Source organism: Manacus candei, unplaced genomic scaffold, assembly GCF_025592945.1.
Source record: "Manacus candei isolate 608988 ecotype Guabito, Panama unplaced genomic scaffold, ASM2559294v1 h1tg000014l, whole genome shotgun sequence".
NCBI lineage: Eukaryota > Metazoa > Chordata > Aves > Passeriformes > Pipridae > Manacus > Manacus candei.
In genome coordinates, this window is record NW_026138062.1 from 34,898,491 (window position 1) to 34,923,478 (window position 24,988).

Sequence of the window (24,988 nt, forward strand, 5' to 3'; positions counted from 1 at the left end):
AAAAAAGAGAACATAACAAGATGAGAGTTAAAACTGATTAAGGGGCCAATCCCTCTGATGCCTAATCCTAAATTACTGGCTTGGGCACTGGGGATCTCCACAGGGGAGAGAAGAAATCTTCCCCTCCAGGCTGCACAGCAGGAGAACTGCTCCATAACAACTGTTCCAGCCTAATGGCTTCAGCAGTCTGCCTGGACCCTGGCTCCCCTCCTGGTTAACATGGTCTGGAAAGAGAGGCAGGACAGTCAGCATTCACCCTTCTGATTTGCGGTAAAGAATAAAGTGCTAAGTTATGCATAGCAAGAACAAGAAAACACAAGTTGTATTAGGTATTAAATATTTAGTGGACAATTACAAAATACTTAAAAGCTTACAGAAAGGCAATTTGGGGTTTTTTTCAGATCAGCTAAATGTCACGGGCTGTGCTCTAAATTGTATCACGACACTTTCAAAGTTCACCATTTTTTGTTGTTGCCTTGAGCTGTTCTTAAGCTTTATTCTTAAGCTTTTATTTTATCTCTAAAGAAAAGGAAGAAAAAAGCTGATAAGAGGAGTTCAGAGTTTTTGAAGACAGAAGTAACTTTAACTTAAATGAGAGTATGTAAGTGGACTTACATGGAAAATCCAGAAAACTTGGAATAAAGAAAAAAACCAAAAAACAAAAAACAAACCACACACAAAGACCCCAAACCAAAAAAACATCTATACATAGAGACCAAGCACAGAAAACTTCAACCTCCAAGGTGACTAGTTCTGAAAAAATGAATGAGTAGGAAAAGAATGTTATAATTACAACTGTATTGCCACCTTATCTGTAAGGGATATGACCCAGCACCCAGTAGAGTAAGTGCAAAGTGAAGCACTTAGGGACAAGAAGTCAACAGCACTGATACCAAAAGGAGGATAGCTGAAAAGCAGCAAGCCACACTTTGCCTTTTCTGCTTCTGAAATGTTTAAATTGAGTCAATTCCCACATTTTGGAAAGGCTGAAGGCAAAACTGGGCAGTGTTAAGTTGGTTGACTTTGGGACAGCTAACAAGGGTGTTTGCCCCCCCTGTCCCAAGGAAATGTATAAACACATGCATAGTGTTTGCAGTGCTTAGAAATGGAAGGTACTTTAAGGAGAGAGATATCTCAATTATTTTCTTAGGGTTGTTGCATTTCAGAGAGGAATGTGATGTTTAGTGTCCAATTTTTGATGGTATTTTTAAAATGTACTTGGTCTTATTGTGGGTTCACCCTGACTGGACATCAGGTTCCCCTCAAAGCTGCTCTGTTACTCACCCTCCGTCTTTGAGCTAAGTGACATTGGCTCTGTAGGACACGAGGGAAGCTTCTGGCAGCTTCTCACAGAAGCCACCTCTGTAGACCCCTACTGCCAAAACCTTGCTACGCAAACCCAATCTATACTCTTCTGTTCTAAGTAGTAGTCTTTGAAAGAAGTTTAGGAGTAAGTCTCAAAAATGAAGGGTAGAATGGACTGTCCAGCTGATTCTAGGAGTCAAAAAGGAATCTAGCTTTTCTGCCTTAGGACATTGTTAATGACAAAAGAAAATGTAAATCATCCTTGCTTGTCACTAAAAGGAAAAGTTTTGTCCTACTTTTATCCATTCCTCTTTAAGAACCAAGTTGAAGAAGATGGTGTGGGCTTAGAGTGGAGGAGAATTTGGCTCTAGAACTCTGTATACGATCTGGGTGCTGCAAATGGGGGCTGGCTGAATCTCACAACGTGCCTTGGCCTCTGCTGTTGCAGGATGGTTCTGCCATGGGTACAAGGTGATGTGGCAACAGGGGTAGACCTGAGTGCACCTGCTGTGGGGCCTGCTGCTGCCCTCTGGCTGCAGGTGCTCCTTCATCCAGACCTCTGGGGTGCAATGGGAAAGCTGCTGTTTGGCTGAAGCAGCATTCTGCCAAGCCAAATCACAAGCTGTAACAACAGTGTTTCTTCAGGGCATTGGTGACAGCCATGGATCTATGGGTTTCTGTTGATGTGGCTGCAAGTCTGGCTTAATAATTTTGCAAACCACTCGTTACCAGCCGTGATCACATGGGCCCATCTTTACCCTGGCTCCTCAGCTAGATCAGCTCCACTGTTGGTGGGGTCGACATGTTAAGTGAGCTGAAGGAAGTCATATGGTGTGGGGAGAACTGTCAGGTTCTCCCACTGATTGGTAAGGGCTGCTTTAGCCATCAGTCACCACGGAAGGACATCCATGGAGCTGTCGCTGAAGGTGTTTGACACTCTTAACCTTTTCACATCCAGGCGGGATAAACAACTTGCAACCACCCCTGGGCTGAGCTCAGTACCCCATGTTGCAGGCCTGGAGAGCTTGCTACATGGCTGCTCTCAGTATGTTCCAAGTTATCCTTGCAGGGCTACACATCCAGATACATTTGATGCTTAACAGGCAAACATTTGGCTGGATAATGTCAAATATAGTTCATAAAGAAGGAAGGTTCCCTAAAGAGTTACCTCCTGTCTGGGGAAGGGGAGTTTCTCTTCTGTGGCTGTCACATGTGCTTGGGAAGCCTGCTGGAGGGGAGCTGCTGCACTAAAAAGGCCTGAAAGTGTTATACTATGGCAAGGCATAAGGGCTCAGCTTCCCTGGAAAGCTGGCTGTTGCTGAGCCCTCATCAAGGACTTGATACTCCTTAAAACATGGCTGTCTGCTGCAGGAATCACTTCTGACAGGTTACTTCTTGCACCTCCCAACCTACAAGTGACACAGGCAACACTTCTGTCTTTATTTCTCTGTGGTTTGTGCTGGTGACCCTTTGATCTCCTAGCCATGGGCCGGAGTTTTTTTGTTGATGGCTCGCTGAATTTTTACAGTAGAATGCAAAAGGAGGACGGTTTGATATGTCTGTTTCATCTGGATCCAGAGTGATTAAGGACCAGTGTGTGTAGACGCTGACTCTGCAAAGAAAATGCTGATTTTTGTTTTATTGTTTATATGCGTCAGACACTTCCTTGTGAAATGCTCCAGAGGTTTCCTTTGATTACACTGCAAATTCATTATCAGTAATGCCTGTTTACCTTTTAAATTAAAAAGACCTCCTCCTCTGACCTCAGAGTAAAACATTCCTGCAATCCAATGCTAGATAACAAAAAATAACATCTCCTCTTTGTGGATCAAAAAACCAGCAGATGCCCATAGTTGCCACTTGTGCTGTTCTGCAGGAAGGTGATTCCTCTCTGTGATGTCTCTGAAGCGCAGAGGACGGAGGTGTATTTGCTCACTCACCCAGTCAGGCTTTTCTTCCTGCCCTGAGTTGTTCTGGGCGTTTGAACACAGAGTTTTGCTGAACGCTCAACATTAGTGTGACTTGCATTTGAGATGACTTTCATGATTTAATTTTGAATTCCTGGTCTGCATTAATGTTGTTTTTACATTCTTCTTATGCCAAGCCTGTGTTAGTTATTTCTCTGTCCACTGCATAACTCTCAACAGTTCCTGTATGCACATTCAAGTAATGCACTTGAGACTAAACTAAAAGAAAACAAGTTAAACTGAGGCCTGCGGCTGTTCTGGGGGAGTACCCTCAGCCAGAAGGGAGTATCTGAAGAAGAAAAATAGGTCTCCTCTGGCCAATTACAAAGGTGTGGCCACAGACTCTTCCTGGTGTATGGTACTTGCTCTCTGTCTGCCAGGACCATGATTGATTCTGTAAGCCTTTAAATAATTCACTAAAGGTGAGAGATGAAACTTGTGAATAAATCCTCAGGAATACCTGAGGTAGTGAATAAATCCTCAGATATGTCCTAGCAGCCAGAGAGGGATCTGTGAGTCCTCTTTGCCAGGTAATAGGTAGGGAGAAGCCACAGCCCCCAGTTGTTCTTCAGAAGACACTTAATGGAGTTTGAGAGCCAAGAGAATGAAGTGAAAATCAGCAATCTGCTTGTAAAGGATTTGGTGGTTAGGATTGATCAAAGCTGGAGAAGTCTGTTTTAGACCTTTCTTCTCGCTCTGTGTATTTTATTTTGTTGTGTTTTTCAGTGACTGAAAAATGTCAACAAGAAACAGCAAACTTTTGTGTAAGTTACTGTTGGTATGGAGGCAATGAATTATTATATTTTAATTCTAAAATTTCAAAAGGGAGAGAAGAATATCCTCTTTTCCCCTCAAAATCTAATCCACAGCTAAAGATGGCAGGGATAGAAACTTTCTAATCTTTTACTCTGTGTGTGGCCACATAGGATATTTTGCAAAAACTTCTTCTCCCTTCCCTCATTCTCTCCCATCCCTGCTGTTGCAGTCGTGGACAATGCATTGCAAGATGCTTCTTCCAATAGGAGGAGAATGCAGGCCAGCCAGGGCAACAGTGTGTTTAGCAGAGTATGTGGCAGTGGAAGGAAAGAGGCTGAACAGAGATTTATCTGCTGCTTTTTTTGAAAATGCATGTGGTCAGGAGTATGGCTGTGGAGTTAAGGGCAAAACTTCAGTCTCAGCCTTGAAGGATTTTCTATTTTAAACCAAGCTGTACAATTATTTACCTGTTGCTATGTGCTGCAGCAGCACTGTAGGATAGAAGAAACAGTGATGCTGCACATGCAGGCAGTATAGTGAGGGCTTCATAGTTATTCAGATGACAGGGAAAACAGCTGCAGCTTTCTTGTTCTCTGGAATTACCCACGGAGGCTGAGTATCTTGCACTGAAGAGCCGTGCTTCTGCCACAGGTTCTTTGCATGTTTTGAGGTGGGGGTAGCAGCTGGGAAGTGGGGGTAGAAGCTGTGCGTTTCAGTTGTGTCATCTCTAGCAGCCCTGGTAGGGCTTTGCTAGTACATCAGTTCTTCCTTCTACAAAGTGGAAAAGCAGAAACAAAGGAAGTCATTTCATATGTGTATATCTGACTGAAGAGGGGCAGTGAATTAAAACCAACGGCAATAAGTGTATTTGCACATTTGGTGTGCTTCTATTCTCTATCTCCTCTAGTACATTGTAACAAAACACAAACAAAAAGTTCAGATCTTGTAAGAGAAGGAGGGCTCTGATGTTTTATTTTGTATTTTTTTAACTGGACTATGTGTGTGTTTTCTCAGGGAAGATTCAATTTTAAGAGACACCTGCATCCACTTTAACCCTCCCTGTTTTGTGATCCCTGCTTTTCCCACCAGCCAATTAGTGGACTCAGGAGGACATTCTGGGTCAAGCTATACCAAATACTACAAATCCTCATTAACGCTAATTAGCGCTCAGTAGAGCTAATTTGTGGTGAAGCTCATCTTTTTTTAATTACTTCAGCAAATGAGACAGCAGAACCTTGTGGTCAGCTTTGAATTATTCTGTTTGTTTTGATGCACCTCATTTGAATGTGTAAAGCCAGATGTTTGTTGCCGAGATTTAAGGGCTGTTTGCTTTTGTGAGGGACGAGAAGAAGAGAACACAAAGATTAAATGAAGGTCTCTGTTGACACCTTAGGGCTATTCAGTTAGGAAGATGGAAGAGTCATTTTATTCATGGAATTGAAAACATTGTTATGAAATAATGTGTTACCTTTAGTTTACCTTTTGATTTGTCATTCACTTAATGGATTTGTGTGATGTTTTTAGCACAGACTTCCAGGCAGGCAGAAGTTGTCTTAACCCTCTTATGAAGCCATTGCAAAAGTATTCCTGGCCCCAGGTATTCTGCATTATTGATAGCAACTGAATCTGGATTTAGCTGACTTGCATACTGACTTTTTTTTAATCATTTTTTTCATAGTAACCCTCAGAGTTGGGACATTTTAATATTTATTATTCTAATCTACTGTTTGTTTAGTTCAAAGCATTTTGTCTGTGTCCTTTGTCCTTCATATAATTACAAATAGATGGTGCCTCTCCCTTACCCCCTCAGAGGTCACCAACCAAAGCATATCTCACTATTGCCTTCCATAAGAATGTCCAAGTTTGTGATTTCTTCCATTCTGACACAATTTTTGAGGTCCTGAATATGAACACAACTATCCTGTGTTCAGAATATGATCTTATGATCTCTTATCCTTTTGCCTCAAGGCATCTTAAGATGCTATCCTTAGACCCCATGGGGGTGCTTAGGCACTGACTCTGAGTCACTGGAAAGCAGAATTAAATTGAAAATCATGGCTAATGCTTGAGATTCTTAACAAGCAGTATTTCTGTGAACAAGGCTTAACCTGTTGCCTGTGAGTCCAGTGTTGTTATTAGTTTTGCATCAAAGTGTGAGGGAGACTGAGAGGTCTTCACTTTGTTACCTGCTGGCAGCAGACAAAAACCTTTTCTGAAAGTGGGGACTCAGTATGAGTGCAAACACTTTAAGAAAGCCACTTCACTTTCCTTTCAGGGTTTGTATTGGGAGATCTAGTATCTGTTAATAAATCAAATACTCATCCATTTCAGAGAGCTGTGCTGCAACTGTGTATTGAGAGCTTATTTTATAGTACTTGACTGGTCTTGACTTGCAGTCTGTTTAGTCATCCCTTCTACTTAAGCCACAAATGCTCTAATTCTTCATGAGTTTTTCTTTCTCTGCATAGATATAATGCAATATAATTTCCCAAATGGGAAAATCAGATGTGACTTCAGTTTTGAAATTGTTGATTATAATTAGCAATATCAAAGATAGTGTAGCTTTGGCTTTCTTAAAGCTGCAATGTGTGGTTCCTGTTCAGAAGTCCCTTGACAGCACACTTTCCTCCACACATTTCATGGAGAAGCCTGAGGAGCTAAACATTATTGGCCTGCACTTCATCTGTTGCTGTGTGGTAGACAGACAGATGAAGAATTTGTTCCTCGCGCTTTTTGCTGCTATGATTAATTCCATTCTCAGTGTAAGAATTTTGTGGCAAATATTGCTTATTTGTCCCTTAAAATAAATATTTTTGATCGATTTAAATTTCCTTCTTTAAATTGCCCTCCAGTTCTGCCACTGAGACGGGAAAGACTCTTCTTGCATATTCTTCACCTGCAGAAGGTGAACAAGTGTTCCACTTCCATCATTCACAGGACAGCAGTTGGTTCAGACAGTGTTTCACTACACCAACAGGTTACCCAGCAGTCCTCTACAATCAGCAGGAGGTTGTACAAAGCAGCATCGCTAATTTGCACGTGCACTAGTAGTGATTGGCTCTGCAGGCTGCCAACTTTGTGAGCAAGCTGTTAAAGGTTAGAGAAGTCTCGTGTCTTGCTTCATGCCTTCCATTGCATCGCCCTTACCTGGTGTAGTTAGTACATGCTTTCTTTGTAGTACATGCTTTCTTTGTAGTACATGCTTTCTATTATGCTGCCTGCTTGGAGCGGTTAGAAATTTCTTTCTGTATGTACTTGATTTTTTTTTACAGACAACAACCAGTCTTTGGTTTTTTAAGCAACTGGGTCTTCCAAGATTTTAGAAGCTTTCATACGGTAACCCTGGTTTTAATGGAAACCTGTGGCCCTCTCTTTTTTGAACACATGCGGATCTCATGATCTTCTTAGAGATTGTTTGACAAACTTGGTTGGAATCTTTACTTTTGCTTCCAAATCTTTTATCAGCTTCTGTTTTATATTGAGGGAGTACTACTGACTGCAGGCAGAGAAAGCAACCTGGCGTATCTGTTGCAGGTGTGATTCTGTGGTGTCAAGGGAAGGAGTGGGGAAGAGACCAAGTGTCTGAAAACACTTGACAGTTTGTAAACATTTTAAAGGAGGAGTCTGTAGGCTCTACAAGCTTCCAGTTCAGGTGTGTGAGCTTAGAGACCCCAGGAAAAAGAAAAGGATTCCTCCCTTTCTTTTGTGGACATCTCATTATGCACTGAACAGAGGACTGAGCCTGGCTGTTACCTTAATGGACTATTAAGTGGAATATAAGCCTGCATGGCTGGATTACATATTATAGGCATCTCAGAGATTCTTCAATTACTTTCTTGTTTGAAGTTAGCAAACTGCTTCAGTGAAAGGGAGTTGTTTGTTTAAATCTGTTGTAAGCTTGTTGCCGGCAGCAGCTGTGCTTGCTGGGATTTCCATTTAATGTACCAAATGCACGTGAATTTGTAATGCATTGGCATTCAGGTGTGTATCCATGTTTTCAGCATAACTAGTGGAATTACTGCTTGTGAATAAAGATGTGAAAGAAAAAGCAGACTGTGAAAATGGAGACACAGTGTAAATGTGGTGCGAATGGGATAAAGACGCTGCAAGGAGCTGCTCCAGCAAGTAGATTCCTTCTATGCACTAGCTCCATCTGGGTGTTAGGAACAAGGGTGAAATGTTAAAAATAGCCCAATTGTAGAGAACTTTGAACTAAAATAGACTGTAATATCTTTCTGAAAGTAATCTGATGTTGAAGTTATTTGAGGCTCCAGTGCAGTGAGATTTGATAACGTTATTTTAAAACCTCATCAAACTTAATAGGACTTGTATACATAATTAAATGCTTTGAAAGGTCAGGATCTTAGTCATCATTTGTTAATTCTGGGCATAAAATTCTTGATTAAATGAATGTTGTGTTTTTAATAAAAATCAGAGTGGAGAGCATCTCTAATGATTTGTGTATGTGTGTTAAACCTAGTGTAAGCATACTGTATTTTTCACCTCAAGTTTGTATTTTTACTTTTTGTAAATTCAACAATAATTTTTTCAGGCCTCTGACAGGAACTGTGAAAAACAAAGTTTTGTGTTCTTTTTTCAAAAAAGGATAGAAAGTTTTCTTTCTCATGAGGAAAATGAGAATGTTCTTTAGGAGACAGAATTAACTATGGTTCCCACCTTTTGTTGCTTCAGGTCATTTTGCAGGTGTGATAGAAGCCTTCTACCTTGTGCTAAGCTTCAATGCTTTGCTCCTTTTCTCTGAGGCCATTTGTGGGTGCTGTGATTAATGTATATAATACTAAAGAGAAATCTTCTTTTTAATGTTCTATATTACTTGATCAGACTTCTGACATGGTTTGTAATAATTTAGAGGCATCAAGCATTCAGAAATTACAATAGCGGTAATATTAGAGATGGACTGACTAAAAGTAGACTTATACAAAGTGTCCTTAGAAAGGATGAGTTTCCATCATTAGACAGTTCTCTTGACAATGTGCAGTTTTAAACAAAAAAAAGGGAAATTATTTTTCATACTACAACCATCTCAAATATTGACAAAGTCAAAGCTGCCAAGTACTTTAAATACAGCTGACTTTTACCTTGAAATTATCTAGTTACTCACTGGTATTTTTTCTTTTTTTTTTTCCTCTCTCCCTTAGCGTGAACGAACGTGATCATTTGTTAAAAAGGCTTGGCAGGAAAACTCCTCCGAGCCTTTTCCGTGCTCATTCTGTCCAGCAAAGTATATCACGTAAGTAGCGGATCATGTGCGTGTGTGTGTTTCACAGCAGTCAGTCCCAGATGAGCGAAGCAAAGGGTGATTATTTTTTAATTAAATTGTAGGTAGAGATAATCTAGCACAGAGGCTGAGCTGCCAAGCAAGACACATACATTTGGAAGTGGAATTAGTGTATTTGGCCGTAGGCAAGTGGAGCTCAAATGCGGTTAATTCCTCAGGAACCAATCAACAGGCCCAAATGACAAAATCCCAGTAAACAGGTTCTCTAAAGGTAGAATGCTGATAGTCTTAAGGATACTGTAAAAAATCAAAAACTCTGCATAAAATAAATGCTGTGATAGAGCCTAGCTTAGATAGAAGTGGTTTCTGAATGAGAAATCATATTACCTGTGGTTAGCTGAGAATACAGCCATGTTTCAGTAATGCCACTTGGGATTCTGTGTGTTGCTGATGAGGAAAGCCGTGGCCTGCAGAGCTGCCTCTCTCCTCTCCCACTTTGGCCACTGCTGGGAGAAGAGTAGTAACATCACATCTCACTACTGCTGCTGTTTCAAATAAATTGCATTTGTTCATCTTCCTAGAGGAATAGGCCTTGTATCTGCTGGACCTGATGGGTTTTTGTCAGTGTTAGAAGGGCTTCCACAGTATTAAAAATCATTGTTAACAGCTCTGTAGGCCAGATACACTGAAGGATCATGCTGTCTTGGGGAACTAGGAAGTCCAGTCAGCCCCTTGTATTGGTAAAATGCAGTCTCTCTTGTGGTTAAACTAGTGGTCAAAATATGCTCATCTTACTAAAGAAAACAGCCCCCCAGTGTGCAGTACTGCAGCGCACAGGGCAAGGGGCAGGCACTCAGGATTTGAGGTTCGTATTGCCATTGCAGTGAGAAGTGACACCTCTGACTAAAGAATCACTGAAATCAAATCTCATTGCTAGCTGTGTCGTCTTCTGTAGCAGAACTGTTATGGTTCAGGTCATGGAGGCAGGGCTGGGATTCGAAAACCCAAATACCTGAGATATTCCTGTTTTCCACAGGGAATTTGACTAGAAGGGGTGGAACAGTGATGGATCTGATAGTCTTTGTCCTTCATAGATCTGTTGCACGGCCATCACTTTAAAGGGGTATAGAGTCCTCAGCAATCAATCCCATTGCTCCTGGGAAGAGAGGCTGGTGTGCAGAGCAGTCCTGTGGACCACATGTTTCTGCCAGTATTTAATCCTTTGTGTCAAGCAGCCGGGAATGCTGGTAGCAACACAGCTTTGGACATGCAAACATGATCTTTGAGAAGATTGCAAAAGCTATGGTTGGCAGAAGAAATCTGTAAAACGCTTAAATAAATTGTGTCAAAGTAGTCTGCTGTAAAGCCTTAACAAGGTACAGAGAGAGATACACTAGTCAGACTTAATATGTGCTTTTAGTCTCATAGAACACATCATCAGGTTATTAGTAGGTAAATAGCTGTTGGGAAAGAAAAATGAGATCAAAATAAATCCTAGTTTGGATAACCAACTTCCCTCTAAATGCAAATGATTAAGTGCTAAATGAGTCAGACCAGTCAGGACAGGTTACAATCAGCAGTCTGTTTTTCACATGAACATAAATTTTGATTTTGAAACTGTTGGGACTGAAAGATGCTTTTTGTGGTGTATCCATGACTTCTGTCATCTCTTGTCAAATATTATTTTCCAGTGTTGCATAGCTGCTATATGTACAAGGCCGTGTGAAATCCAGTGAACACGTGCTGTTTTCACAACCTTAAACTGTTTACTAAATGCTAGAAATCTTCAAAGCAAAGAGTTGATGAATGGGGCAGTAGCCTTGACATGCCAGGCCAGTATCTTAAATCATGCTACAAGCGCTGTGTTTGAAGTCTTGAATTGTTCATGTTTCTACCAGGCCATAAGTTACCAGCCTGTGAAGACCAAAAATTGCTTGTGTGACTTCCACTCTGAATCTGTCACTTGCATATAAAGCAGGAAAATGGTTTGTTTAGTTAGCGCTGATGAGGGCTTAAGCAAATGAATTACCTTAGTCCCAACAAGGAATGAAAATGGGATTAAATTTCCCCTAGCACAGATTGCGAAGATGCAGTACTAGTTTGAGAATCACTTTATTTTTGACAACAACCACTACCAAATGTTTTGAGATGAAGCAATACCGAAATAGCTTTGTTTCCAATCACATGGAAAGGAGAAAAATCTCATGGAGAGTTTCCAGGCTACTACTAGTGGTCTGTGGTGGGAGGAAAGAGCTGACTGAGTTAAGTCTGCACAGCCCTGTGAGAAAGGCAGAAGCTCATTTTGCGTGTGTTTCATTAGCTCTCTGTTGGTAAGTCAGCCCCTCTACAGAAGCACTAGCACAGCACAAGACTTTCAGGCATGATTTGATGATTTGTGGCTGGGATGCTCCCATATGGCACCAGGCTCTTGTGGATCCAGCCCCCAAAGTGGGTAGCAGAACCACACAGACAGTGCCATGTCAGTACTGTTCAGGAGTGCTAGCCAGGATTAGTCTCTTAAATGCTTCCCTCCCTAAAGAGACAGTCTCAGAGTGGCTGCCTTGGAGAGTAGGCCCAGTTTAGTAACCCCTGGAAGGGTATGCGCTTAAAGTAAAACCTTCATGGCTGTTTTGCTTGCTCTGACTTTGTTTTGTGTGTTCCTGAATTTTGTAGAGCTGTCAGAAGCATGAAAGAAATCTGTCTACTAGCTTGTACTATCAAAAATTATGCGGTTTCTTCGTACTAGTGTAATGTCTGGGAAGTTTACTTTAAAAAAAAAAAAAGGAAAAAAAAAGTGAAGCTCCCATTTGGATGTCATTGTCATGAGACTTTAGTGGAAGAGTTTTATGCGGTTGTCAAGCCCATGTGCTAACATAAAACCATCTTAGTGGAATCACGTAGGCAGCAGTGACGATGCTGGTACCCAGGCTTGGTCTGTCTCCTGGCGAAGGTGTCTGGTGAAATCGGGAATTCCCTGATGCCATCTGCTTTCTGAAACCTCTTAAGACTGAGCAGGAAATGTCACCAGGCTCCTCCCAGATGTGTCTTTGGACCCTTCCCTTTAGCTTGCTGTAGGGTTCACACTTGGGGGAACGAGCAATAATGACTTGCAAAAGCTCTCCCTCAGAGGGTTTGCTGGCAACGAAGTTTTCTCTAGGTCTCCATCAAAATCTGTGTCTTTTTTTTGCTGTGACTTTTTGAAAGTAGCACCTCCTTTAGAGAAGCTCTGTAGATTCAGAAGATGCCTCTGACCTCCCCTTTCCTTCTGTGTGACTGACCTGTATCACCTGTGCCTCCAGAGCCTCACCAGCAGGATGGGAGGAGCGATGTTCCCCTCTTGCTCAGGTACCCTCAGACCTGTCCATCTATAAGGAAAGTCCCACAACATCTCTCTAGTGCAGTTTCCCTCCTGTAACATCCCTGGCAGTGTTAGTTATCATTTGTCTCAGCATGCTCTTTAAAAATAGATCCGAATCCCACTCCCATTAAAGCACAACTTCGGCAGAACTCCCCCTGAAATGCCAATAGCCGTGCCTGAATGAGGATTACTGCACTTGGCCCAGATTTCCTGTACTAGCAAAGAAAATCCCTCTTCCTTTGACAGAATATGGTGATTGCATAGAGAAAATCTGAACACAGAGCATATGGTTTGCACCTTATTAATCAACGGAGAAAAAGCACCTGTCATCTGAGGTTCATTTCACAATATGGGAGCTGACAAATAATAAATAATAATAATATGTTCATGCTGAGGGCTCTAATCCCACTATTTATTCACCACTAGCAGACACCTTCTTCCTCTCACTTTTCTGCTGATGCATTTTGATTTGAAAAACAAAGGTGTAGCTACTTGAGATGTTTTTAGACTCCTTTTCCTCTTATCTTGCATGTGTTTGAAATATAATATGAATTCTTAATTTTTTCCAAGCTACATGTTTGTTGATGTTAAGTGGAGTTTCAATCTTCTAAAATTAACTTAAGAAAAAGAAGTAGGAATAATCAGTTTAGATTTGATGCTGTGGCATCTGACTCTATTTTCTACATGCAAATATCAGTAGGTTAGTATCTGGGATGAAAGAGATGGGGTCATTTGTCAGGAATTACTCTTCAGTCCTTTAGAAAACACAGGCACAGTTTATCAGGAGAGGAATTAACGATTTCTGAAAGCATTAGTCAAACTGTTCAAGATTTTAAGCAGCTCTCCCTTTCCCAGGTTAAGTGGAAGTGGGTTGCTGGAGAAGTCAAAGCTGAGTTAGCATTCACTGTTTAACTGGTAAATGTGAACTGTGACATCATAGCAAATATCCTTAAAAACTGTGCAGAACCAGACATTTGCCTGAGAGAGATTTGGCTGGTCAATTGATACCCTAACATTGATTTTTCTTATGTCAGAGAGATTTTTGCTACCTAAGAAGCAACATTTACTAAAAGAGGATTTGGTTGTTTGTGGTTTTTTTTTAAGTCCCTCCCATCCTCACCAACCGCTTAAAAATTATAGTGGATTTGAATTTGGGCATTTTTCTCCAAAGGCAAACAAAAGGGAACATTATTATACTTTGGACTATACTAAACCATAATACCACAGCATGTATGAAATAGTGAACTGCTGCAGCAGGCAAAGGTTCTAATGGACTGCCAGTGAAAATTGCCCTTTTACTGGCTGGCCTAAAGAAATCCTGAGACAAACACTTTGAGTGTATCAGAGGAGAGTGCAAGGAGTAGAAGGCCTCGAAAATAAATCCCCGAAGTGACTAGACCTGTAGGCGGTCCTTCTGTGGAGAGATTTTTCTGGAATAAAAAGACCACCCTGGACCCTTTCTTGGTCCTAGTCTTGGAAGTTGTTGCACATGGGTACGCTCATGTATATGAGTATGTTGAGCTTCCACAAGTTGCTGTTTGTGTTCAAGGCACATGCAATGGAGATGGTTGCTGTAGTCCAGCATCAGACAGACCAGAATAGCCATTGCAGTAAACAGAAAAAGAGTGTGTTAAATTAGAAACCTAATGGGAGACTACATTCTGATCTACTAGTAGAATATCAAAGCTTTAAGAAAACCCAACAGGATGCTTTCAAAATTGAATAGGTTGTCTGATAATATCTGATGCTAATGAAACCTTAGATTTGATGAGAATGTGAATCTCCTCTTAACAAGTGAGCCCCATTGATAGATATTCAAAAGTGTGCCTTTTCTCCATTAATAGAAAGTCTCTGAGTACAAAGACCCTTCCTCCTGTGACAGCCATGAGTGGGTTGTGCCCAGAAAGCCCCAAAGAAATATGCTCCTTCCTTGGGCTGCTGCAGGACAGCTGAACAATGAGGGCATTGTTCCCAGGGCAGGCTTATAGGTGTGGTTTTAAAACTAGAGTTGGGGGAAAAGTTCAAACTTCCGGAAAGTTCCCTAGTAACTGGCAGATGGAAACTTTCATTGTTTTTGGATGGGGTCTAAAAATAGTGGAAATGTAGAGCTGCTTGGGGAGTGTGGATGTGGAATCAAAATGTGTGCATTTTGATTCCACAAGGCACAGTAAGCTGCCTACACAGCTTGAAGTTCAATTTTAATTGTAATGTGAATAGAAAAAATGTAATAAGAACTCATCTTCCTGTATGGAGATCTACAGAAAAGTTTTAAATGAACTGCCAAATGTTGAGCTTCAACTAAGTAGGTGATGTGCAAGGGTCACAGACTTTCCCATGACGTACACACAAAACTCTCGTTGCTGGTATTTCAGGATGGGTGAGGAACATGAAGATGTAAGGATACCCCTGGTACTCTTAACCACCGATTGTAACCTGAAATTTTTTTGTCACTTCAAGGTGTTTTCTACTGATGTGAGAGTGGTGAACCTGTTTCTTTGACTGCCTTTTGCATTGGCATTGTGTAGTGATTGGGGTGCCTGGCTGTTTACAGGCCTATGCTAGCACAGGAAATAGGCAGGAAGATACCTGGGCCTGATGGTCTTTCTTCACACACTTGTGTGGTCAGTGCTGTATTTGCAGTAGTCACGGCAATGGAAGACTTCACTGTGCTGGATGATCTTACTGGATAAGTAAATACAGGAAAGCCATCTCAATGCAAATATCAGGTTATGGGTCATGAGCTTCAGTCTTTAGGGCTTAAGCTTACAGTCTTTGACTAAGTTGACTTACCACTGAGAATTTAGCCAAAAAAGCTAACAGGATGCTGGCCCTTAACATGGAAGAAACCCACTGGAGGTATTTGTTTAAGTGTCAATCTACCCCTTTTTAAATGAAAGCCTCTTTTTATAAGTAGTATTTCCTTTGCAATGATCCAGCATGGACGTACTTTTTTCCAAAAGACTGTTTACACTTCGTGAACCTTCAACTAGAGGCAGGAAAAACCAACCTGTGCCTCTGTAGGGGTATGTATATTGGCATGGAATTGGTCAGGGAAAATAAAATGGGACACTGGGATGATCAATCATGTAATCAAATCAAGGTTCATGCTGTCCTACAATCACTCCAAGAGGAAGATGTGACTGTGATCTATTTCTATTTGAATCCCCTCCACTTAGCGGCAAAGATTTCCTGCTGTACTTGTGATTCAGGTCAGCTAACCTCTCCTGCTAAGGGAGCGTGCCCTCTGCCTTAAGAGCTTGAATCTACAGTGGAATCCCAGTGGCTTCAGAGGGGACATTTACCTGCATTCTGTGAGAGAAAAAACCCTACACATTATCTAGTGGTCAATCGTAGTGTTGCAGATTCTCTTCTCAGCAGCTTACTGCTGTACAGGAGTTGCTGACCACCCTCCCTGTACGGGCATCAGCCAGAGAAAAGATCTAGGACTGCTTGAGCATCTCTGCTTGAGTCACATGGTCCCAACTTGGTTGTTAAGGTGAAGATTTAACAAGCCTCACAGGATACAGTTAATTTCTGGTCTTCTGGACTGCTTCTGGCTACCAGCATTGGTCACCTGCTTCAAAGAAGGCTGCATTCAGGCCCATGGGGAGCAAGTCTAGTCTATAGCAGCAAGCTTCTTGGGAGCCTCATATCCCTCCTGTCTTAAGAGGGTGTTCAGCCCTGTGTGCCTTTCTGTCACACAGACCCTCTTTGTTGTGCTCCAGCCTTACCTCAGTACCTGGTGTAGGGGGGAGAATTAAGGGAGGACTTCTGAAAGGCATTTGATAGGTCTCTGGTTAGTAACTGGGATGTGTCCTTATCTGATTATGTGGTTTTTAGCCTGGGATAAATCTCAGACAGGATTTGAGAATTCTCAAGCTCCTGCTTCCAGAGTTCCTCAAGGGAAATGGACTGTTGCCCATGGAGAGTTAGCCATGGTTTAATTCTTGGATTCTCCCAAGTCTTGCCTGCTTTTCTACTACCAAGCATTATCTGGTTAGGTGTAGCCTGTGACTTTCCTATTTCTTTGTTTTTGTAACTATGCTAATCTGCCCTTCTTATGTTTTATGATTACCCATTTACACCTGAAAACCACGTTTCCTTGGCATCACAAAGTCTGTTGTACTTTGCTATAGTTTTTCATTCAGAATTTTCTGTAGGGTCATGTCTGCAAGTCTGTCTGGTGCTTCACCATGTAGACCCATTAGCTTTTGTGACTGTTGTACCAGCATTGTGGTGTTCTGCAGATGATGTCAGAAATGTCACTTGCCTTGTCCACAGTACTTTAAAAGAAATCATGCACGTGGTTATTTTCATCTGAGTAATTTCTAGGGAGACCAAAGGATTGTGCTAGCTAGCAGGATTAACAAAATAAAGACCTCCAGAATATGTTTGTTTACTCTATGCAAAATATGGATGAATGAAGTTAAGAGGAGGATGTGACAAAGATCCAGTTGCAGGCTAGACATTTCCATATTTCTCCAGAGGAACTGCTGATATCAAGCAAACTGTAGAAGAGTCAAGCTGAAATGCAGATCTCTATTTCTCTCTAAAGTCTTTAAAGAAGCTCTGCCACTGTAGGAGTACACGTGTGTTCAAATCAATCTGTAGCTTTCAAGGCTAACACAGAGGGAGTCACTGACTGTATAAATTAACTGGTCTGGGGAGGGGAGCAACAGGATGAAGCTGGCAGCAGTCATCCTTTCTATGCCACGTGGGCAATGCAATGCACAGCTGTAAGCATCAGAAGTGCAGCACAGAAATGAAGATGGTTGCAGTCTCAATCATGTAACTTTAGTAATGCCTAAAACTGTTTCTAAAAATGGACTGCGCCCTTGAGCTCTACTCTAGTGATTTAATTTTTTCTCTTCCTTTGCTTTTTCAGATGGGTATGCATTTTCTCAAGAAGAACACGGTGTTGTTTCCCAGTCGCAAGTTGTTCGATCCTACGATACAACCAAAAGGAGAACAGAAATAGAATAAATGGTTTTTACTTGATGGGTGGTGGGAATAATGGGATTTGGATCAATGCATCCACTGTTAACACATTCTTGACTAGAATTGGTGGCAGCAGCCAGAACACCAGAGAACTCATTTCTGTGGCCTTAGCCAACAAGTTTCTGTATTCTCCCTGCAAACCTTGAGTACATAATGTGGGGGGAAATCATTGTTTGACTTCAGTTGCAAAGCTCTGCCTAAAGTTTTGTTTATGTTGTTATGAAGCATTTGACTGTGCTATGTGAGGTGTGAAATTAAAAACAATGTTTTACCACTATTTAAAACATCAGCATAAGGTTGTTCTGGGAGAAAAGCAGAAAATTTATGTTCCATGAGAAACAAGCCTTTGCTTAATTGGAACGGGGTGCTGAGATTTCCTGTTTTGTTACACACAGACCAAGTGCACACGACTGCATGCAGACTTTACTCCTTCTGGTATTCACTGTTTACTAATTTGGCTGAAATTTTCAACAGACCATTTGGTGTAAAATTTTTGATTGCAACACAGTTTGTAGCTAAAAATGCTTATTTGCCTTCTTATGACAGAATAACACAAGATAGCAAACAATTACTTAGAATATTTCATGCCCTCTTACAGGATTTATTAGGGATCTGTCTTAGCTTTCTGAAACCCAATTAATAGCTTACTTACAAAGCCAAGATGTGGAAGTCAGAGAGCTTGGCAGGGCAGCTGTCTTGAGTGCATGGCATTGTACACAAAGATTAACTCAAATAGGTGCCTCCTAACGCTTCCTGATGTATTTGGATATGCACTTCCAATGTAGCTAGGGATTTCCCTCCATAGTCCCCTTCCCACTTTAATAGCAGAACAAAACAGCGAGAACTTTAAAGGTATAATCTTGTCAGATATGAAGATATGCATCCACACAGGAGGCTGATGCTGTAACCCTAAAAAAGCATTTCCCTGACCAGGTAGGATAGGTTTGTGAAGAAAAGTTAGGAAGGGTTTACACACATGTGTGCACACACATGTACACAAACAGAGCTGGTCATTGTGAAGAGAAGACCTGCTGTTTGTTTGTTCAGCCAAACCAGTCCCTCTTCTAGGTCTGATCCATCAACAGGCTTCCCAGGCTTCAGACCTGTGAGCCCTGGAAGAAATGCTGGCTCCACAGCCTTGCTGTGCCAGTGGGACAGGCGTGCTGCTGCATAGATTGGAATTTGGGGGGGAAAAAAAAAAAAGGCAAAAACTGACACATAAGTTAAAGCTGAAAGAGCTCTTAGAAAGCTTATGCTGTCCTCCAGACAAGTTCTATTAATTTTAGTCGCCAAGCCATGTTTCTGAATAGTATAAAGTAAATACTGCAGTGTTTAAGCCAGGTTTTGTGGTTAATGTATATACTACATCTGTGTATTTAGAAAGTTGGCGTTGTTTTTTGCCCTATTGACCGTCATCCAGATTTTTTTATTAATTTAAATATATCCGAAAGCAATTTGAATATGAATATTTATGTTTAGCAAAGGAAAGGAAAGCACCAGACTGGCCAACTGGCTTAATCTTCCTTAAGGGTTGTGAGTAAATGCCAGTGCTCAAGTGTCATAATTCAATTCCCAGTGCCACCTCAAAGGCTCAGAGTCCTCTTCCATGTTAAAAAAGGCAAATTTTGCTCCTGCAGCACCAGTCAGGATTGGTCTTGGATTAAGTTGATGGCACAGAGGAAAAAGTCATCACCTTCTTTCTGCAGTGCTAATGAGACAATTATGCAGTAGGGGAAACGTGCAAATAATTTTGCCATAGGCATGAATGTCAAGGGGCCAAGTGTGGATGTGTGTATTTTCTGGGAGATAAATTTTGTTTAAAGGCACAAATACTAGTGCAGAGAATAAATAAGGGAAGAGTAAACCTGATCCCAGGAGCTTCTAAATCTTAATACTGATATAACCTGTTAAACACTTCCTTTTATTTAGAACCCAAATCTATTTAGGAAATGTGTGGTGTAAGCCATTCCTCAGAACTGCTAATTGTTTCTTCCTTTCGTAAAAACACAAGGAAAATTAACTTCCCACCAAGACAAAATAAGATCAGCTTAGTCTTTGTACTCTAAGCCACACACCAAACACTGGTATGTAAACAATTTGGAGGCTTTTCATGAGGATGCAGAAAGAAACTTTTAAAAACCTCTGGATAATGAAGAAGGGCAAGTAAACGTGTTAAGCAGAGAATAGAAGGGATCCTGGAGTCTTTTCTGTTCTTAACTTACTGCAATAAAATTTACAGAACATAATGGGAAATGCTGGGGAGGAGAAGCTGTCATCTGATGTGATTTATTTTATTAGTGCAGACTATGGGCTGTATCATTTTGACCTCCCTGTAAATTGAGGTCAGTGTGTGTCACAAACACAGACCCTCCCCGGAGTGAATGGTGGCTTAGACTGAGGTACGTGTGTTGGTTGTCAGCTCAATGGGAATTGCACATGGGATTTGTCGCAGGGCTATACAGTATGTGACACTGGGGCTAGTGGGTCAGACTTTATCATCACTGTAAGGCCTTAATCTCTAGCTGAGTTAATTCTGTAGAACCCACCCGGGTCAAGACCTGGCATTCTTCTTGTTCTTTGGAGTCATTATGGGAATTAATGTATTGTAATACGCTGTAGACTGGCTGTTGGAGTTGCTTGTCTTCATGAACAATGATGAGGTGTATTCCAGCAAAAGGAGAATGGCAGCTGCTCTGCATCAACAGAATTCCTTGTTCATTAAGGCAAATGCATGTAGCAGTAACAGCAGCCTTTGAAAGCACTGTGTGAAAGTGTTCTCAACTAGACAGGGTATCAGAGCAGAAGGAATGGGAGATTTCTGCATTACCGTCCAGGCTTAACTACCTAGGATTGATCAGAAAAGGATTTCCTGGGCAGCTCTCTGCACTGACCAAAAGGAGATGGGTTTGAATATTCAGAAGAGAGTGATGATTTACCTAAATTAAACGTGGATCTAGTTGCTGCTTTTTGTAACACTGGAATCACTGCTTGCATAGAAACTGCTGTTCCTTTAATGACTGCCTAGTAGCAAATTGAAGCCAGCGAGTGGGAGCCTGAGCTAAGCACTGCTGAGAAGTCTGTTGACATTTTCTTTTCCTTGACAGGACTTCAGGTCTTGCTGTAGGGAGCTAAGCATGGGAAGTCAGTAATAACTTCTCAAGGAGAAATGGTGAATAACCAATAAAAGTATCTAGGTCAAACTAAGCTGCTAATGTATCTAAAAATGTGTGTAGAGTTAACATGAACTATATGGGCTGTAAATTAAGATAACAGTCAAGCCTCGCTAATCTGCGCTTCACTAGACCACATGCCTCTCAGTGCATGCCAAAACTGTGCAGTCCCCTACCTCAGCCAGCAGCTAATAGCAGATGCTGCAGGGAAGTCTCCTCTTACCAAGATTACATTATTTTTACAGCATGTAATGGAGTGTGTTTGCTGGGAGACAGTCATAATAATAAAGTCATAAATAAGAAAGCTCAGGTGGACCAGAATATGTGAAATGTAGGGAATGTGACGTAGTCAGTGTCCACACTGGGTGCAACTTGGCCCTGTATGGAGAACCCAAGAGCTTGAGAGGTGCATGGACCTTACACTGTCCCTGTCCTGCAAGCTTATTTTGTCCTTTTGGGCTAACTCACTAAATCTGCTGTTTCACATTGCCTCCAGTCATCAGTGAAAATTAGTGATGTCCTATTTACATTGTCCCTTGGTTTTGTAAAAAATTACTTAATTTCATCTTTAAATGCTCTGACTGTACTTCTGCTATTACACCTCACAGCTCAAGTTTGAAGCAGAGCAGCCCTTCAGTGGGTGTTTGCCCCCAAGAAGCACTTCAGATTTGTCAGATTTCTCATAGTGTTAAGCACTGAGGATAATTTTACCTTAGTTTTGGATCCACCCAGTATCAATGTGTTAAACTTCAGTCAGTTTGCAGGAAAGCTCTTTGTGTCTTGTTGAGTCTAATAAGAAACAATGATGTTATGAAATACCTGAGGGGTCGGAGAGGAGAATTTGTACTATACCTGTGCTATATAACTGCTATATTTGAGTAGCAGTTTGCTTCTGCTTATGAAACACAGCATTGACCCTGCATATGTTCCTCAATGTCTAGACAGTTGGACTCCTTCTGTTCTGTCAGGAAGGACCCTTTTACTCATTTCTTCCAGAGTCTGTCTATGCTGCAGCTCTGTGCCTCCTCGAGAATGCTGAGCACCAAGTAGATCCAGACCCTTGTCCCTACCTTGTACCTGCAGGGTCCCCTGGGCGCAGCCCTGAGGCTGTCCAGCAGGCAGCTCTTAGAGGCACAGCTAAAGTGCCTATCAAATGAGATTTGAATTCAAATCCAGGTGTTGTTCCTAGCCATAACTCATAACTGTCCCTCCACGCTGCTCAGGAGGTCATGAATCTGATGGCTGGACTTGTACACAGCCCACTCTCATCCCACTGTGTGAGCAATCATGTCACTGGGCAAGCGAGTTGACAGACAGTGATGCTTCTCTTTGGCATGTTGCTTATCTGCAGGCATGTCACTGTTCCTCAGAAGCTCTCTGTGCAGGAGATCCCATTTTGAAGTGTGGCTCCCCAGCCAGGCTGAGAGGGGCAGCCACAGGGAGCTGGCTGTTCCACAGCACGGTAGCATAGTTGTTTTTGTATCATAGACAGTGGCCAGTGGGACTCTGCCAGCAGCAGCAGGGGTAAAATGAGCTGTTCCAGGAGCATAGCCCCTGCTTCCTTGGAAGTTACCTGTTAGTGCTGGTGAGGTGAGGCCTTTGACATGACCTGAGCTTTCAGAGAGGCAGTTTTTTTCTGGAGCTTATTCTTCCTGGTGCTGAGCTTTTTGGGTTGGTGAAACCATACACACTGATTTTTTTCTTAAAAGCTTTTTTGTCCTCTCTGGGGTTGGGGCAAATCTTGTAGGCTTGATAACACAGTTAATACAACTCTATTCCCATTTTATTTTTCCTACTCTTAGAATATTGCTTATACTGACTTCTCAAAACTGAATAACTCCAGGAAGGAAAGAGCTCAAATCTCTCATCTTCAGTATCCTATAGACACCCAAGAGAGCCTTCACCACCTTTCAGCATCTGTGACCAGAGCTGTGTGTCTGGAGAAAGCCACAGGACAGGTCAGTACAATAGGAGACATCAAAATAAGTCCATATGGGTACAGAAAATAACTCTTTCTGTACCTTTTCCATATGTAGCAGTAAGATTAATGGAGGCTTTGAGCTTTGTTGGCAAATGAAAACCAGAAAATGCCCTGTGCTGCTTGGCCCCAGAAGTGAATCCCAAAGGTGATCACTTCTCGGTGACCTGCAGAAAGCCCTGACAGCCTGACTGAGTTTATCTGGCCAGGAATGTGCTCTCGGATTGGCTGTCTGGAGAGGTGAAGGTACTGGGAAACAGAATAGTTTGGCCAAGACCACTGCTGCTGTTAGAGGTTAGAGAAGGGAGGAATTCCTCAGGCTTCCCTGAAGAGCTGTGATAAAGCTTTCTTCTTTGGTTCCTTCCTGAAGCTGAGTTTCTCTGGTACCAAGCTGAGTCCTGGGTTGGAAAAAGGAAAGGTGTCCCTGCCAGAAGTGCCCCCTACTTAGCATACTTTGGCTTTAGTGGGTTGTTTCATGGGTTATGACAGATTGCTAAATTGTTTCCCAGCTACTGTTTTCCTCACGGACCCACCAGAACTGAGCACTGAAATTATTTCAGTCCTGACTGAGAATCCTTCGTGTAGAGTTAATGGGACTTCTTAGGTGTTGCTCCTGGGCAGGTTCCTGTCCCTGAGGCCAGTGCAAGGGACTTGTTAATCTGAGGACCTGGATCTTTTTGTGATAGAGTGTGAAGCCTAGAAGTTGTTTCATTTGGATTCATGGCCTGCTTATTTGTGGTGTGGACAGAAGGTAAAGCAGCTGAGTACTGGTGTTTATCCAAAGGCTACCTTTATATATGAAGAAGGTGAGACAAGTTCTCCTGAAGTCTGCCACAAGGGGTTCATTCTCCTTCAGCATCTCTGTAGTTACTAAAGAGAAAGAGAAGTGGGTAAATGACAAATTCTGTGTGGTCAAGCCCAGCTCTGGGCAGTCAAACAGAGGTCTAATGATGAAGAAAAGTCTAATACATTGCCAAATTGTCCCTATGCATAGCTGGAAGGTCAGCACCTTGTAATTATGGAGTGATGAAGCCAAGGGAAAAAGCCAACATTAACAGAAAGACATGATTATTTTGATTCTAACTACTTTACTGGGTGGCTTCCCTGCGAAGATGTTCCAGATGTCATCTTGGCATAAATTAATTTCAAAACATCTGCAGGGTTTGTTAGAAAACATGGAGTTTACCAGACCGTGCATATGCTCTCCTTTGCCCTTCTGGTTGATATTTTGATTCAGGAAGGGAATGAGGGTACTTGCTTTTCTTACGGTCAAGACCTCATAGACTGGAAAGTTGCTCAAAGTTGTTTCTAAACTCTTTAAAAAAGAAAAAAAAAAAAAAAAGAAAGGACTCCAGATATACAGCAATGAGGCAGCTAAGCCCTCTGGGACTGTGTGCATGTGTGTGTTGGAAGAACTGTCTGATTTGAAAACCTCCCCCTGTCCCTCCTCCTGCCCCCAAAGTGCAGCCTATTGCACTGGGAGGTCAAATATTCAGCGTCTTGAGTGACAGGATCTTAACAGCATCTTTTTCATCAGCAAACCAAGTCATGTGCCCACTTGTCTGTCTTATCTGTACTCAAATTGCTTAAATATTGTTTCAGATGGGGACGTTTTAATCTGGATATGCAGAGAGGAGTGATGCTGTGGGGGGGTGTTTAATTGGCTCCCAGCAGAGCAGCAGTGGTGTGTGGGTTTTTTCCTCTAGAAGTGTTACCATTTTCAGGTCCTATTAATGTCCTTTGGTAGTTTAAATACAGCATCGCATTACAGTGGAGTTTGTTTCCCTTCCAGACTGAATACAAATGAAGGTCATTTACTTGTATTTTTAGAAGGTTCAAAAAACTTAGACAATTTGTAGCTTTGAACAGCATTGTTGACTGTTGTATGTCTGCACAAAAATATTTCCAATAAACCTTTTATTAAAGCAATCCAGTGGACCAAGGCTTGTTTGTTTTATCCCCCCACAAGATTTGCAGCAAGAGTTCAGTGCTAAATGTATTTGAGATTTAGCCTGAAAAGCTGGTGAATGGATTATTTTTATTTTTTCGTGGCCTTTTGGGTGTGTTTTAAGGGCCTGCTTATTAGTGCCTAGGACAAGGCTTGAGTTCCTTTAATGGGTCTCAAATCAGGCCCCAAAGCAAGACTAATATGGCAAAATAAGAATGGTTCTGCTGAGCTTACAGCAGGTGCACGGTATTTGAATACCATCTCCAGGG

At 41.8% G+C, this 24,988-nt stretch overlaps 1 protein-coding gene across 5 annotated transcripts in view; it reads left to right on the forward strand.

The window, feature by feature from the left end:
• ATP8A2 (ATPase phospholipid transporting 8A2) overlaps positions 1 to 24,700 on the forward strand; it is a 330,711-nt gene extending 306,011 nt beyond the window's left edge. For all 5 annotated transcript variants that reach the window (XM_051780106.1, XM_051780107.1, XM_051780110.1 and 2 more), the window contains 2 exons: positions 9,188 to 9,279; positions 17,511 to 24,700. In XM_051780106.1, coding sequence (XP_051636066.1) covers positions 9,188 to 9,279; positions 17,511 to 17,608 — 190 coding nt within the window. In that variant the 3' untranslated portion in view covers positions 17,609 to 24,700. The remainder of the gene's footprint in view (positions 1 to 9,187; positions 9,280 to 17,510) is intronic.
• The last annotated feature ends 288 nt before the right edge of the window (positions 24,701 to 24,988 follow it).